The following is a 16,249-nucleotide window of genomic DNA, read 5'->3' as shown; positions in this document are numbered from 1 at the left end:
CCTCCTCCTCCTCCTCCTCTTCCTCCTCCTCCTTCTCACTTTTTATTATTTTCTGCCTCTCCGGTTCCTATTATTTTCTTTCTTTCTTCCTTCATTTCTTTCTTTCTTTCTTTCTTTCTTTCTTTCTTTCTTTCTTTCTTTCTTTCTTTCTTTCTTCATTTATCTGTTAATATTACTCCCAAGTCATTGCTTTAGGTTAGTCTTTTGTACTGGCCCCAACAGACCACCCCTCACCCTAAAGAAATCAAAATGGAATTACTCATGCTAAAGTTCCTGCCACTACCCTCCAGATGCTTAACTGACCTCAGAAATCAGAGTGATAACAGCCAAAGTCCCAAACAGCTTCAGTCAGAAAGATAATGGCTTTTTCTCGACCTTAACCACAGGGAGTGACCCACACTTAGCTGCAAGCGACTCCAGGTTCTTTTTCTCTTGTCTTGACTCTGCCGCCACCTTAAAAGGCAAGTAACTGAAAAACCCAGTCTTCTTTCTGTTTTCTTCTCCCTGTATTGGGGTCTAAAGCCATGGCCTTGCCCTTGCTGGGCAAGCACTCTCTCGGTCAACCCCACCAATCTTTTTTTGTTTTTGCCTCTTTTCTATCTATAAACCAACAGGAGCCTCTCCTGGTTTCACTGAACACATATTCTGTTTTATGAGTGAAGTGATCACCAGTTTTTGCTCTCCAACTGGGCTCTTCTTCCCTCAGGGAACCATGAAACCAGTAAGACCACAGAGCCAAGAGAGAAGTATAGACATTAATTCTTCCAAGAATAAGAGAAGTCAAGGAGAGACAGACACATGAATCACTTTTTTTTAAACAGATGCTTAAGTAGCCCAGGCTAGCCTCAAAATCGATACGTAGCCCAGAATGGCCTTGAACACCTGACTCTCTTGCCTCCATCTGCTGAGTGCTAGGATTACAGATACAGTTTCATGCCTGACTCTGACAAATTAACACCTGAAAACAAAGTTAAAAAATAAAATGGGGGGAATCAACTTCTCTATCCTTGGGGCTGGAGATCTGGGTTATGTGTGACAAGTAAAGGAAATGAGAGATGGAGATGGGCTTAACAAGGGAAAGAATATCCATGTGTTTTCTAGAGATGGTGGGACTCTTGCTCTTCATTTCTCTGACTTTCCTTTCAGCTCTTGCCAAGGCTACTGTTGACAGTTGATGGAGGCTGGGGCAGTGGTGGGGGTCATTTGGCATGCAGATGACAGGACAGCCACCTTAGATCCGTCCAGTCACGGCTGGAATTCCATCTTCGAGGCCTCCTGTCTTCACGCGTAGGCAAGATTTGGGAAGGATAGACATATTCGAGGTTCAAAGGGTGGCTCGTCCCAGGCTGCAAATGCAGCCAAGTAAGATTTTCACCAAGACTGGTATGATGGTGGACACTTGTGTAATCTCAGCATTTGGGAGGTGGAGGCCAGAAGAAAAAGGTGTTCAAGGTCAGCCTCCTGGGTGCTGGGGTCACATGACTCAGCCACTGAGCCTGACTTTCTTATTTTAAAGGGTGGTGGGCCTGGCCAAATAAGATCCCAATAGAAAGGGTTACCAGCTTACAAATAGCAGTTTTCTCGGTGTGTGTGTGTATTTGGGTGCTCTCTTAGGCCAGAAAAGGACACTAGAATCCTTGGCGCTGGAGCTACTGTTGAAGAGCAGCAGGTTCTTAGCCACTGAGCCATGTTTCGGGTTCTGCACTGTAATTCCTACACACACAAGTTTGGGGATCTTGGGTCGGGCCATCTGACTGAGGCTCCAGTGGAGGCGTTGAGGGTGGGGCACTTTGCTTTCTTTACCACGCCCAGTGTCAGCTTCCTCCTGCACTCCAAATAGGAAACCAACCAGGCCCTCTGCTTCTCTTTGCTTCACACTGTGCTTTACAGAGAGCCCCTATGTAACCTAGACGGGCCAGGAACTTGCAGCAGTCCTCCTGCATCAGCCTCCCAAGGGCTAGGACGACAGGCCTAAGCCACCACACCTACTTTCATTTACTTTTCTTAAAATCGCGGTTTCTGGACATGATAGGTAAGCACAAGCTTCCTTATTCCTGCACTCTGGAGGCAGAGGCAAGGGGATCTCTGTGAGTTCAAGGCCAGCATCGTCTGGAACAGTGAGTTTCAGGCCAGGCAGTGCTACATAGTTGAGACTACATCAAAACAAAACAAACTACACTGCTTTCAAATGAGTAAAATAAATCTTAAAGAAGGAAATATCTGTTCCCATTAGTGTCTTAGTGAAATTATGTTTATATAGGGGCTGGAGAGATGGCTCAGTGGTTAAGAGTACTGACTGCTCTTCCAGAGGACCCAGGTTCAATTCCCAGCACCCACATGGCAGCTCACAACTGTCTGAAGATCCAGTTGCAGGGGATCTGACACCTTTGCACCAATGCATGTAAAATAAAGTTAAATAAACCATAAAATACTTTTTTTGTGTGTTTATAGTAGAAATTATGTTCATAGTAGGATTGTGTTTAGAATGTGATTTATAGGTACATATCCATTCATATTATGTTGCTTGTGATATTGGGAGTTGTCACGACAGAAGTGCACAGATAACACATTTGGTGACTCTGCCATCTCCATTTACATTGGCTAGTTTTATGTTAACTTGACACAAGCTAGAGTCATCTGAGAAAAGGGACTCTCAGTAGAGAAAATGCTTCCATTGGATTGTCTGTTAGCAAGTCTATGGAACATTTTCTGATATTAACGATTAATGCAGGAGGGCCCAGCCCACTGCAGATGGTGCCCAGGATGGATGGTCCTGGGTGAATTAGGAAACAAGCTGAGCAAGGCAGTAAGCACCACTCTCCATGACCTCTGCCTCAGTTTCTGCATGCAGGTTCCTGCCTTGAGTTCCCGCCCTGGCTTCCCTCAGTGATGGATTATAAACTGTAAACTGAGATAAAACTTTTCCTCCTCAGGTTGCTTTTGGACGTGGTCTTTATCACAGCAACAGAAATCAAACTATGACACCATTTTAAGTTCTTTGATGCAGGGACAGTATTTTTGTTGTTTGTTTAACAAACTGCATTAAAAATGAAACATCTACAAAAAGAATGTACCAGTGAGGATAGGATGGATGAAGAAGTACATTATATATGCACAGGTGAGATGGCTCACAGGTAAAGGCACCTGCCACCAAGCCTGAAAACTTGAGTTCAATCCCCAAGCCCCACATGGTGGAGAGTATTGACTGGGGAGAGTTGTCCTCTGACCTCCATACCTGTGCCTCAGCATTCACTTATATACACTTGTGTGCACATGTACAAACACACACATGACCACATACACACACTAATTAAAAAAACAAGCTAGCGAATAAATACATAAATAAAATGTACTAGTTTTTAAAGTAGGCAATCAGCTAAGTGTGCTAGTGCACACCTGTAATTCCAGAACTTGGGAAGCTGAGAGAAATAAAACAGGAACTAGAAATTGGCCTGGGATCTATGCAAGAAAAGAGCTGTGTCAGAACACTTCCTGAACGCCCTGTAGTGGTGCCATCATCTTCAATAATTGTCTCCTACTTCACCACTATCCTGACTTTTAGAAATTTCATGAGTCAAGTCACCCCGTATACATTCTTGAACGCATGGCTTCCCTTGGCCCACAGTCCATCTGTGGGATTCCTTCAGTCCCATGGCAGTGTTTTGTTCTTTCTCAGCGAGTGGAGTTCTCTCCTCTCTGAACTCATCCCAGTGTATGCATCCCACTGTAAACAGAGGTCAGGTTGCTTCCAGTCTGGAGCAAGCATGAGTGGTCCTGCTGCAAATGTTGCTGACATGACCCATGGTTTGGGTAAATATCTCCCAAAGGCCCATGGGTGACAACCTGTGGCACTCCTTGGAGTTGGGGAAACTGTAGAGATGAGTCTATTGGGAAGAGGTTAGACCTTCATGGGGGTTTTGGCACCCTGGTTCTTTCTCCCTTGCCCCTCTGCTTCCTGGATGCTGGTGAGCATCCTCTTCCATCACACCCTGCCGCCAGGATGAGTGGCACCACCAGAGGACCTAAAAGCAGTGATACTAGCATACCACAGACTGAAATTATGAGTTGAAGAATCCTTTTCTCCATAGAGATTCACCATCTCAAGTAGTACAAACCTCGTTAATATATGTATCTTGGTGAGTATATGAGCACAGCTCAGACGAATGTCTTCTGGAAAGGGGCATGATAGTCCATACAGGATGTCCTATTCAGCTTTGTGAACTACTATCAGTTTTCCCAGGGGCTGTGACTAGAGTGTGGGAATCCCACCTAGGCCACTTTATCCCAGTGTGTGTAGTTTGCTGCTGTGGGATAATGCTCTTGTACACTGTAAAGATTTGTCACTCATATTGGTTTAATAAAATGCTGATTGGCCAGTAGCCAGGCAGGAAGTTTAGGTGGGACAACCAGATGAGGAGAATTCTGGGAAGAAGAAGGCAGAGAGCAGTCAACACCAGATGCAGAGGAAGCAAGATGAGGATGCTGCGCAGAGAAAAGGCACCAAGTCATGTGGCTAAACATAGACTAGAATTATGGGTTAAGTTGTAAGAGCTAGTTGATAATAAGCTTGAGCTAATAGGCCAAACAGTTTATAATTAATATAAGCCTCTGTGTGTTTCTTTGGGACTGAACGGCTGTAGGACTGGGTAGGACAGAAACATTCATCTACATTTTGCTTTATTTCTACCATCACTGCTATAGATGGATGTATACTGGAGTCTCCTGGGACTGTGCTTTGCTTTCTTGATGATTAAAGGGTCAATCTCTCTCTCTCTCTCTCTCTCTCTCAAACAGGGATGGCCTTAGCTTGGCCTAACCCGGAACTCACAGAAATCCACCTGCCTCTGCCTGGAGCGCTGAGATTAAAAGCATGTGCCACTACTTCCAGCTAACATTCTTTTAACTTAAATTCTTTTACTGCAAAAGATTAGAGAGTAAACACAGTAGTTCACTACCGCAAAATGTAACTCACTTTCCCTCGTTTGGGAAAATGGTCAGTGCTTCTGGAATGCAATGGTTAAATTGCTGTGGGAAATCACCTTTCATAGTATCTCCCCTCTCCCCCACAAGGTAAGTATATTCACCTAGGAATGGAACCTGAGCCTCATGCCTGCAAGGGAAGTACTCTGCTACAGAGAAGCAGCCCCAGTTCAACACAAGTTTTGGTTGTGTGTTTTTATTACATGTATTTATTCATTGTGAGTGGATGTTCAAATGTCATCATGAGTATGTGAGGGTCAGGGAACAATTCCCTTCTACCATGTAGATCCTGGGGATTAAACCTTGAGTAGTCAAGCTTAGCAGCAAGCACCTCTACCTGCTGAGCCAGCTCACCACCCCCCAATACAGGTTTGTTGAGAGTAGATGAGGTGACTCAGACCAAGACCTCAAGGACTGCTGCTATAACTGAGTTTGGTTTCCCGGGCACCTTTTCTTACCATGTGATTTCACACATCCTTTCTTCCCTGCTTGGGAAGCAACGGCTCTCACCAGAAATCACCAGATGCAGTCTCCCGGCTATGGGAAGACCTGTGGGTCAGAGTAAGTCTGTTTGTCTGTCTCTTTTTCTCTCTCCTTCCTCTCTCTCTTTCTTCCTTCATGATCCCCCTCCTTCTTATCTTCCTTTTCCTTTTGAAACAGGTTCTATTATGTAGTTCTGGCTGGCCTAAAACTCACTATATAAGTCAAGTTGGCCTCAAACTCATAGCAATCCTCTTGCCTCAGCCTCTTGAGTGCTGGAATAACAAGTGTGTGTCATTCTCACTACTTTCTTTGTAAAATAAAGAGTCTGTTGCTTTGTTATAGTAAGGCAAAATTGACTATGACAGTCATCCATCTTTTTCCTTAATGGTTCTAAAGAAATTCTTCTTGCCTTGCTCTTTATTTATTTATTTATTGTTTGTTTGTTTGTTTGTTGGTTGGTTTGTTGGTTCATTGGTTTTGGATTTGGCTTTTCAAGACAGGGTTTCTCTGTGTAACAGCTCTGGCTGTCCTGGAACTCACTCCATAGACAAGGCTGACCTCGAATTCACAGAGATCCCACTTGCCTCTGTCTCCCAAGTGCTGGAATTAAAGGCTTGTGTCACCACTGCCCAGTTCCTCTTAAATCTCTCTATTCCTTGAGATCAGGAATATATAACATGTTTGTTTTGTTTGTTTTTGAGGTGGGGTTTTGCTACATAGGCCAGGTTGACCTGACATTGCAATATAGCCCAAGATGTCCTCAAACTCATGATCATCCGCCCTCTTGATACCAAGTGCTGTGATCACAGGTGTGTCCCACAGTGCCCAGCTAACAGAGTGGGCATAGAGTAGTGTCCCATGGTGCCTAGCTTACAGAGTAGACATAAAGGAGTGTCCCACAATGCCTGGTTAACAGCTGGACTTAAGAGGAATGTCTCACAGTGCCCAACTTACAGCATGGGCTTACAGAAGTGTTCTACAGTGCCCAGCTAACAGAGTGGACATAAAGGAGTGTCCCAGAGTGCCCAACTTACAGAGTGGATTTACAAGAGTGTCCCACAGTGCCCAGCTCCCAGAGTGAATTTACAGGAGTGTCCCATGGTCCCCATCTCACAGAGTGGATTTACGGAGCACCCCACAATGCCAGCTACAGTGTGAACTCAACAAGTCCTTGGGCCGCTGCTGAATGAACTAGTATGCAGAGGTGGAGAAAAATATACTGACTAGGTGAAGGAGGCCTTGATGTGTATTTATTTTTGTTTTATGTTACAGCTTTGAGGTGTGCTTTACATTCCAAAACTCTAGTTGTTTCAAGTGTACAATCCAGCGATTTACCAAATTATGCAAGCATTACCATAATCTAATTTGGGAGTATTTTCACTACCCCAAAAGAAACCTTGTGTTTCTTTGCTTACTCCTGTCCCCAGGCAACCACCAATCTATTTACTGCCTCTATGGATCTGCCTCTGGGGACACTTCATATAAAGGAATCATAGAACTCATGGCCTTTCACATCTGGAAGCTTTTGCGTAGTCGCTTTGAAGTTTGTCCTTGCTGGAGCACGCGTTGGTCCTCCATTGTTTTCACAGCTCAGTAACCATTCTGTGGCGTGTTGTGGAGATAGAATCCCCGAAAGTTGTCTGGCACGAAGCAGCAGCCGTTTGGGTCACTTCCACATTCGGTTCTTAGGCTGCTATGATATCACACAGGTTGTGTGTGGGTGTACATTTCCCTTCCTCCCTTTCCTCCTTCCCCTTTTCTTTTGCACTGGGGATTGAGTCTAGGCCCTTGCCCATGCTGAGTGTTGCAGGCATTGGCTTCCAGAAGCAGTTTCACCTTACGGTTCAGGTCGACCTCAAACTTGTAGTCTTCCGTCTTCTGCCTCCCGAGGGATGGGATTACAAGTGTGCACCACTAGCCACTACACTAGGTTTGCGAGGTGCTGGGTGGAATCCAGGCCTTCGTGCATTTGAGGCAAGCACCCTATCAACTTTGTATCCTCAGCGACTGAGCTGCTGTCTCAGCTCCCTCGTGTTTTCTCCTTCTGAAGGTAGGAAACCTTATTTTGTAGCCCAGACTGAGTTCAAACTACAGGCAATTATACCGTCTCAGGCTGTGTCACCAGGCCTGGCTGTTCCACCTCTATTTTGGACATTAGTGCCACTCTCTGACATTCTAGACTTATTTCTATACTGACTGACACTGCACATTGCCCAGCATTTTGTCTCTTCAGAGTCTTGCCCCCACAGAACCCTTCCTTCCTGTCTCTTTTCTTTCCCTTTATGCCTCCCCTCCCTTCCTCTCCTCTCTTCTTCTATCCCCACCCCTGCCTCTCCTCTCTTCCTGTCCTCTTTGTCTTACTATGTAGCCCAGCCTGGCCTCAGACTCCTAAGTGTTGAGTCTGCTTTACCACACCCAGGTCCAGAGAGCTGGTAAGATACTCCTGGATGTGGACTCTGGGATCTACATTGCTTTCTCATGATGCTGGGGATGGAACACAGCACCTTGCCGATGCTAAGCAACTGGACCACTGAGCCACATCCCCATCCATCCATGGCCTGATAGGCAGAGCATGCTAGAAGAAACAACACTCCAGGTGTAATGAGCCAAACCCCAGTTCAAAGTCTTGTTTTGTGGTTGACCGGCCATATGACCAAAGGCAAATCACACCCTCTGAATTCAGTTTCTTCCCTCTTAATGTGTACATCTTCACATCACCCATGGGTGGCAGTGCCTGAGATAGGTCCTTTGGTGCCCAAGAATTCTGGATGCTGTGGAGACTCGGTTTTCTGTAATAAAGACTTCTTCCTTGCAGGATGGCCATAAACTAGTCAGTTCTTCTTACTAAACCAGGCCATATCATCAAATCTGAACAGTTTGCAGAAAGCCATGTGCCTGAGCCACGCGTTTAAATTTTTTTTGAAATTTGGTTAGTGCAGTTGGTAAATTTAACAAGCTTTTGTTGTTATTCTTGTCTTGTGTTTTGCCTTTTTGAGACTAACTCACACCTTGCAGCCCACACAGAGGCTTGGACCTCACTGTGTCAGTCAAGCTGACTGGAAACTTTTTGGTGGTCCCCCTGCCTCGGCCTCCTGAATGCTGGGATTACAGGCAGAAGACCTCACGCCCAGTTTAGCAACTGTTTTCTCTATCGGAGTCTTAATGGCAGCTAGGCTGCAGCCTTTGCTCCCCATAAGTCCTGGACAAGCAGAAGCCATCAGGCCGTGTACTTTAGCATTGGAGCACTTGTCGGGATGACCAGGCTGGGGATTCCACGTAGGTGAGATGGCTTCAGTGCAGACTATGGCTCAAGGGATCCTCTCAAAGCTAGAGTGGACCCAGATGAGGGGTTTTGAAAACCTACAGGAATGGCTCTAGTGTCCTGACAAGACTGAGAACCACCAAGCTAAAGGGACCTGATTCAAAGCCCAGGCAGCTATGCAAGAATTTAAAGCTTTCTGTGCCTGTTACGGAACTGACTTCATCATGGATAACCTACTCTAAAATGCTGAGAGGTTTATGCCCAGCTGAATAGGCCACAGGAAACCACACAAGGTTACTGAGCAAGGAGTGAAAATAGTTGGTAAGAACTATAAGCTGAATAGCCTTATTGGAAAAGCTTGGTAGGAAGTAAAGGCAGGCAGATTTCCGTGAGTTAGAAGACAGCGTGGTCTACATAGTTTCAGACAAGCCAGGGCTACATATTAAGGCCCTGTCTCAAGGCAGGGGAGAAGGAAAGTAAAGAAAAAGAAAGGCTTGGGATCAAAAACGTTAAGCATTTGCAAGTACGTAATGTGATGTCTTGGGACTGTGATTCAAGTCTAACATTAAATTAATACACACAGCTCAAATGTAACTTTATACAATATCTTCAGCTATATTTTTTTTCTCTCTCTCTCTTCCCTGCCCTGTCCCTTTTCCTCTGTCCCTCTCTTCTCTCTCCTCTCAGGCCACTCTAACCTGGAGTTCTCTTCATCGTCTAGATTTTACCTCTCCGGCCGCGGTTACAGATGCGCCATCACCCTTCTCCACTGCCGTTTTCTGTGACCGTGGCCTTCTCCACTGTAACATCCTGTTAGCAGTGACAATGTTTGGATTTTGTACTTTAGATTTTTCGATTAGGGTTGCTCAACTGATTATAACATTGATAGTGAAGGGTCCAGCTATCACAGGTTAGGAAATGTACTTTAATTTTGAAGTTTAGCAAAGAAATAGGCCCTTTCCTTCTGTACTCTTGACTTAAGGTACACTTCTTCAGCACCTGAGGTTAACTAGAGTCTCAAGGGCAGAGTTTTATCCAGACGCTTCAGGGAACGGGGCAAGCCCCTACTGGTATCTGGTAGCTGACTGAATTGGTGGATACTCCTCAGCAGGCCCATCTGGAGTTCAGGAGGGCTAGACTATGACACCCCCTCCCGCTAACCATTTCCCACAAAGCTGAAAAGATGTGTTTGCTCTCCTTTTTAGTTAGCCTTTGCAATGTTTAGCCTCTTCGGTCGGATTCCAAGCCTACCAACCCGGACTTCTCATATCTGCATGGCGAGTCGTGCCCTCCTCCCCGCCCCCGCGCTGGTATTGCCTGCTGTCACCGAGCTTCCCGGCTTCGGCGCCAGCCTTCAAACCTGTCTTTATCCATTGTTCAGTTTCCTGTGAGTCAAGTTCAACCAGGCTTCATGCACTGCAATGATGGTCACAAGCAGATTCCCTAGCAGACACCTGGAAGGCAGCGCCGCCTGTCACCCACCACAGATCCAAACCGGAGGAATAGAGGGGCGTTCCCATTCCAGCGGCTCAGGGTGGCGGGTCGCCGGGAACCCCTCTGCTGGGGAGTGCCCGGCCCTCCGCGGGCGTGGCCGGTCTGGCCCGGCCCCTTGCCCGCCCTGGTCGCCTCGAGATAGTCTCCGCCCGGCCACCGGCCGTCAGCGCGCGCGCTCGCTCCGCTCCGTGTCTTCCCGGGCTCCGCTGACCTCAGACGAGCCCCGCCGAGGGGGATGCTCTGAGCACCACCTCCCGGGGCAGTTGCGCCTCTCAGTGCACTCGGACGTCCTCGGCCAAAGCAGCCAGGGGAAGTTGTCTTGTGAGCCCGCGGCCCCTGGGTCTCCTCCCCCTGAGCCCCGCCCCCCGCCCGGCGCGGGGACCGCAGAGCCGCCCGGACCGGGGGCGTCGCCGCTAGCGCTCCCGAGCCCGCGGAGCCCACGGAGCCAGTGCAGACGGCGAGCGTCCGTTTCCCTGCAAGCAGCTCTTGTAGCCCGGAGGCCCAGGGACCCCTGCGCTCCCCAGCCACGGCGCGCGCCCAGAGCGCGGGAGCCCGTAGCACCGGGCGCCTGGGACCCCGCGCAGCCTCTGGCCAGCCCGCGGGGCTAGGCAGGGATGCGGGCTGCACTGTGAGCCCTGGCGCCAGGGCCATGGCCGGCGCCCGCTGCCGGACCCTGTACCCCTTCTCCGGGGAGCGGCACAGCCAGGGACTACGCTTTGCTGCGGGCGAGTTGCTCACTCTGCTCCAGGTCCCGGACGGAGGCTGGTGGGAAGGCGAGAAGGACGACGGGCTCCGTGGCTGGTTCCCCGCCAGCTACGTGCAGCTGCTGGAGGTAAGAGGCTAGGGTTGGGGTCGAGACCTGCTATCCACCCAACCTCGGTGCTCTGGGGAATGAAGGGTGCGGGGGTGCCCTGGGGCGTGGGCAGTATTCCCCTCGTACCCAGCCTCCCAAACACGTCGTGGCCGCTCGGGGGAAGGGAGAACTTGTTGCCTGCGCGAGTTCTGAAGCAAGCGGGCGAGCTGCCGCGGATGACAGGGGCCGCCAAGGGGCCGCCGAGCTCGGTGGTCTTGGCAAGGCGAACGGATGGATGATTGGGCTCGGAAAGGTGGCCCCACAGCCCCGCCTTTCCCGCTAACCAGTGGTCAGTCATTCTTTACGGGAGGTGGACTGCCCGGCTTCCCCCGGGCCGCCCACTTACTGGTCAGCTGAGGTGCACCAGTTAGCAGTGAGTGAGTCTGAGCAGAGCAGCAAGCTTGTCCGAGGATACAGCTAGGACCTCAGGCAGCGCCCCCTCCTTTAGGCTCAGTACCCTAAAGTGACTTGTTCCTGGTGATCTGGCTTGGCCCCAAGGCTACATAGGACAGCTGAGCCAAGTCAGCTGGCTGCTTATTGTCTGGGTGACAATTGCGAGGCCTCTCTGGCCTCTAATCACTGAGCTCATGGTCACAGTCTGAGTGAGAGCCTAAGTTTCTAAAGTCCTTTGTGTGTGTGAGAGAGAGAGGGTATTTTTCAGTCCTTACAGAGAGGCTGCTGACCCCAGGGTCATCATAAAGACTAAACTAACCCTCGCCCTCAGTCGTGTAGGTAATCTTAGGTTTTGGTAGGAACTAGCCTAAATAAGGAACCAAATTTATCTTCTCCTGGGACCTACTTGAAGAACAAAGTAGCAAATTTTGAATGAAAAATGTTACATGTGACTGAGGCCAGGGTGAGGTGGGGAGATAGGGGTTAGATGGCTGTAGACTGGGCAGACCTGACAAGTGTCCTGTGGCAGCATTATCAAATGTTTCCCCAGCCTTCTGGAAGCTCGTGATAGTTCTCTCAGGTCCAGGAAACAGACTCGCTCTAAACGGACCATAGTATTCCTGGGCGAAAGGCTGGAATGAGCTTCGTGGGGTCTTAACAGAGGTGTCCCTGGGAACTTAGGGTGTGTTCCCAGCACCTGTTTCTGCAGAGCCTCAGATTCGACTTTCTGCATTTCCCAGGTCCATCTCTAAGGGCATAATAATAATAATAACAACAATAATAAGCGTCATCTGACAGGGAAATCTTGAGCCTCCTGACAAAAAGCTTTCTGAAAGACATTTGAGTTCTCTTGGTGGCCACATTTCCCAGGGAAATACTGATGTGAAGATTCTGTCTGGTGAGGAGTGTTCCTGGCTGGATTCAGTCAGCTCTTTTGGGTGGGGAATTGTAAGAACAGAGTGCTCCTGCTTTTTCCTGGGCGGGGTGGGGGTGGGGAGCATGAACAGGCCCAGGAGGCAAAGCCGAATTATCACTGGGATGGCCTGGGTGTGCCCGTGGCACCCCTTTGCACTTAGAGAGCTGGGAAGTCTCTGGTCCCTTAGGGACCTTTCAGACCCCTCCCATCTATTAATAGCAACTCGTTGCCACCAGGAACACCTACACAAGGCATGCGCATCATCACCAGTTTCCTGACCCTTCTGTGAAGGTGGGGTACTGTCCTCCACATAGGAAGCTCTGTTTTGAGCCACAGTCTAGCTCCGTAACTCAGGTTAGCTTCAGATTTGCAGGCTTGTCGCCTCTGCTTCTGAGTGTTGGGGTTCTAGGCTTGTGCCACAATATCTGGCACTGTCCTCATTTTACAGACAGGAGGAGGCATGACAGCATGAGAAAGGCAAGTCTGTCTTCCAAGGGGTCAGATCTGCACACTAGACTAACAACTTAGGTAACTGACCGAATTCCTTTAGTATTTTAAAACTCAAAGGTCAGTAAAAGAGCAGAGGATATGAAGAAGGGTGGGCCATGCCCCTGAGGTTGATATGTTGGTGACAATATCCTTAATAAGACCTGCAATCCTGGGGCCAAAAGGAAGATAGCTACAACCTGAACACACACACACATACACACACACACACACACACACACACACACACACACACACCCTGGAGTACCCCTGCTGCCAACCCTGAAGTTTAAATTCATCTCTAACCAGCTGAGGTGGAGGCAAGGGTGGACCTGGCCCCACTGCCCACGTACTGACTAGAATTCTCAGCACCAGCATGTAGGTTTGTGCGTGGAGGTTTGTGGATCCAGTTCTTGGTGGCTGGCACCCTCCTATCAGAATAAACTGCATCACTAGGCAGAGATCTGGGAAGGGAGGTATGCCCTGGAGTCTCCTGGGACGGGCTGAATACTCACAGGCAGACTAGGGTAAAGTTGGGGAGCAGCCAGTGGGTGCAGTGTGAAATGTCTGGATCCTGAGACTGGAGAAGCCCAGCAGCAGCAAGTAGACAGTGAGCCCATAGGCTCTGAAGAGGGTCCTGCTGTAAGGGAAGAAATCAAAACAAAATGGGCCCCATAAACCTCCTGGGGAAGGACGGGGTGATGGGCACCCTGCTGAAGAATGGGGGTTTTCTGGGGGCTGGAGAAGGTGGCTCAGAGGTTAAGAGCACTAGCTGCTCTTCCAGAAGTCCTGAGTTCAATTCTCAGCAACCACACGGTGGTTCACAACCATCTATAATGAGATCTGGTGCCTCTTCTGGTGTACATATGTTAATGGAACATTGTATACATAATAAACAAATGGATCTTAAAAAAAAAAAAAAGAATGGGGGTTTTCCTCACAGTGTCCCTTTTGCCCTCTAGTGGAAAGAGGGACAACAGGAAGTATCTTAGCGGAGGGTGTGAGACACTGACAAGAATGTGCAAAGTACACTCTCCCCAGGAATCTCTTCCTGGTTCAGACAAAGAAAGGGAAGCCAGAGGTCCGCCTTTGCAGGAAACACACACTGTGGAGGGGGCATTGCAAGCTGACCCCCAAAGACCTGCTAGCTCTGCATTGGGGATGGCTGACTCAGATGGAAGCAGGGTTTGAAGACAAGGTCATTGGGGCAGTTTCTTTGGTCAAGACTCCTAAGAACGGGAAAAATGATAAAGTGAATATCTGGCTTAGGAAGATGGACTCTAGAGGACCTAGGCCCACACAGAGAAACATGGGACCTGGGGATGTTGGCCACAGGGGTCCTGGTTACTTAAGGGGTAACCCTTCACAGGGGACCTATTCTCTCCAGAGGTATGAGAGCCTTGCTGGTCAGCTTCCTATTGCTGTGGCAAGGCACCTGGGATCAAATTCACAAGGAAGAAGGGTGTATACTGAACCTGGGTTTGGGCTTTTCAATTTATGGCCAATTCTTAGTCCATTAAATTCTGAGTATGTGATAAAGAGAAGCATCTCATACTGGGCGGGAAGGAGGGATAGTGTCCCAGCTCCCCGCTACCCCATCCCCCAACTAGGACCTACCTCCCAAAGGTTCCACCACTTTCCAGGAATGCCACAGATTGATTACTAAATCTTTAGTATATGAGACTTTGAAAAACCTTTAAGAGCCCAACCATAACCAGGCTTAACAGGCAACACCCAAAGATGGCTGTGGTGTATAAAGGTGTAAAAAGCCTTTTTTGGTAGTTCCTTCAGCCACGAAGAAAGGGAGCAGCGGAGAACTCTACTGATATTGTTTGAGAGACACACGAGAAGAGTGAGCAGACAGAAGAGATGAGGCCAGGCTGGAGGCTATGGGGTACTGGCCAGCTCCAAGTCAGGCTCTGGGTCACTTCCATAGTCTTGGGGACCTGACATGAAGGGCAATTTTTACCAGTCCTAAAGGATACAGACACAACTCCTAGGGAGATAGATAGAGGTGGGCTGTCTATCCCAGGGAAGAGTTGGAGAGTCAGGCATGGTACCAGAGTCGGTACGAAGGCCGGTCTGGCCCAACCTGGAAGGCCTAATTGGACTCGGGAATTCCTGTGGGGAAAATCAGAGACCTAAAGGATGGTATAATACTTAAGTAGAAGCGCCCAGAGTTTTGGGGAAGAGGTTTTAGAAGGAATACAGGCATGCCAGAACTTTCCTTCAGGTGGTGCCAAGGTCCATGCCAGCATGTCTGTCTAGTCCTGACAGTACTGCTTGTGCTGTGTCCCCAGCATGTGTTGAAGACTTACCACTGAAGCACAACCCTATCAGGTGGTATTTAGGTTACGAGGGTTCCACCATCACAGAGAGATTGACACCAGTTATAAAGAGGCTTGGCAGTGTACAGTTTGAGAGCTCACCCTTTTCCTTTCTGCCTTCTCCCATGGGATGATGCTGTAAGAACTCAACAGAGGCTGATACCTCCATGTTAGACTCCTTGGCCTCCAGAACCACGAGAAATAAATTCACTTCATAAATTACCCAGCTTGTGTATTCTGTCATAGCCATTAAAAGTGGAGTAAGCCACACACAGACTGTGGCAGTGCTTGTCAGTGGGATGGGGCAGGGAGATTCTTGAACTCCATGTCCTCTCCTTTTCCTCTTCCCTCAGTCTGGGCTCATGTGATTGTGTGGCAGGAGGTGATGGGGTAGCTGTGGGAGTTGGCGGGCTGTGCCGTGGACAATGAAGAGGCGGGTTTTCTATTGCTAGGTAACAAGGCACCCCGGGAATCCATCCTGTGTGACTCAGAGTGGACAGAGCTCAGCTGAGCGATTCTTCTGTTGGTTCACCTTGGCAAACTCCTTTGCCAAGAGAGTTGAAGTCAAGTGGCAGCTGAGGATTGAGTCCAGGAGACTCCATTGGGTTGAACTCGTAGAAGGACCATATTCACTCACCTGGTTGTTCCGTCTGGCCTCTTTCCACATGGTGTCTCCTCCTTCAGAGCATTGTCACATGGCTTTTCTTCTGCAGGGTAGTTAGAGTTCTTTTGTAGTCAGTGGCCAGCTTCCAAGGAGACAAAGGGATGACTTGCTGGACTTTCTTAAGGCTTTGACTCAGGCTGAGCACATCATTCTGCCACATGCTGTTGGCAATGTGAGTCACAGGAATAGTCCAGAAGTAGCGTGGAAGGGGAGGTAGGTTCAGGCTTGGAAACAGGAGCAGGGTTCATTTGTACATTTCCGGCCTCTCAAGGATGGTGAAGACACCACGTAATACACATTAGAAAGGGGTCACAAGGCTTAAGATCAACTGTTGGGCCAGAGAGAGAGAGAGAGAGAGAGAGAGAGAGAGAGAGAGAGAGAGAGAGAGAGA

At 48.7% G+C, this 16,249-nt stretch overlaps 2 protein-coding genes across 2 annotated transcripts in view; both read left to right on the top strand.

The window, feature by feature from the left end:
* Positions 1-10,116, top strand: part of Myh13 (myosin heavy chain 13) — a 132,165-nt gene extending 122,049 nt beyond the window's left edge. The window contains exons 39-40 of the mRNA XM_026780064.1: positions 9,447-9,527; positions 9,931-10,116. Of these exons, the coding sequence (XP_026635865.1) occupies positions 9,447-9,527; positions 9,931-10,116 (267 nt within the window). The remainder of the gene's footprint in view (positions 1-9,446; positions 9,528-9,930) is intronic.
* Positions 10,117-10,399: 283 nt separating this feature from the next.
* Gas7 (growth arrest specific 7) overlaps positions 10,400-16,249 on the top strand; it is a 233,929-nt gene continuing 228,079 nt past the window's right edge. Inside the window, exon 1 of the mRNA XM_026780029.1 lies at positions 10,400-11,051. Within this exon, the coding sequence (XP_026635830.1) occupies positions 10,869-11,051 (183 nt within the window). The 5' untranslated portion in view covers positions 10,400-10,868. The remainder of the gene's footprint in view (positions 11,052-16,249) is intronic.

This window comes from Microtus ochrogaster, chromosome 7 (genome assembly GCF_000317375.1).
Source record: "Microtus ochrogaster isolate Prairie Vole_2 chromosome 7, MicOch1.0, whole genome shotgun sequence".
Taxonomy (NCBI): Eukaryota; Metazoa; Chordata; class Mammalia; order Rodentia; family Cricetidae; genus Microtus; species Microtus ochrogaster.
This window is presented reverse-complemented; position numbering and strand designations above follow the sequence as displayed.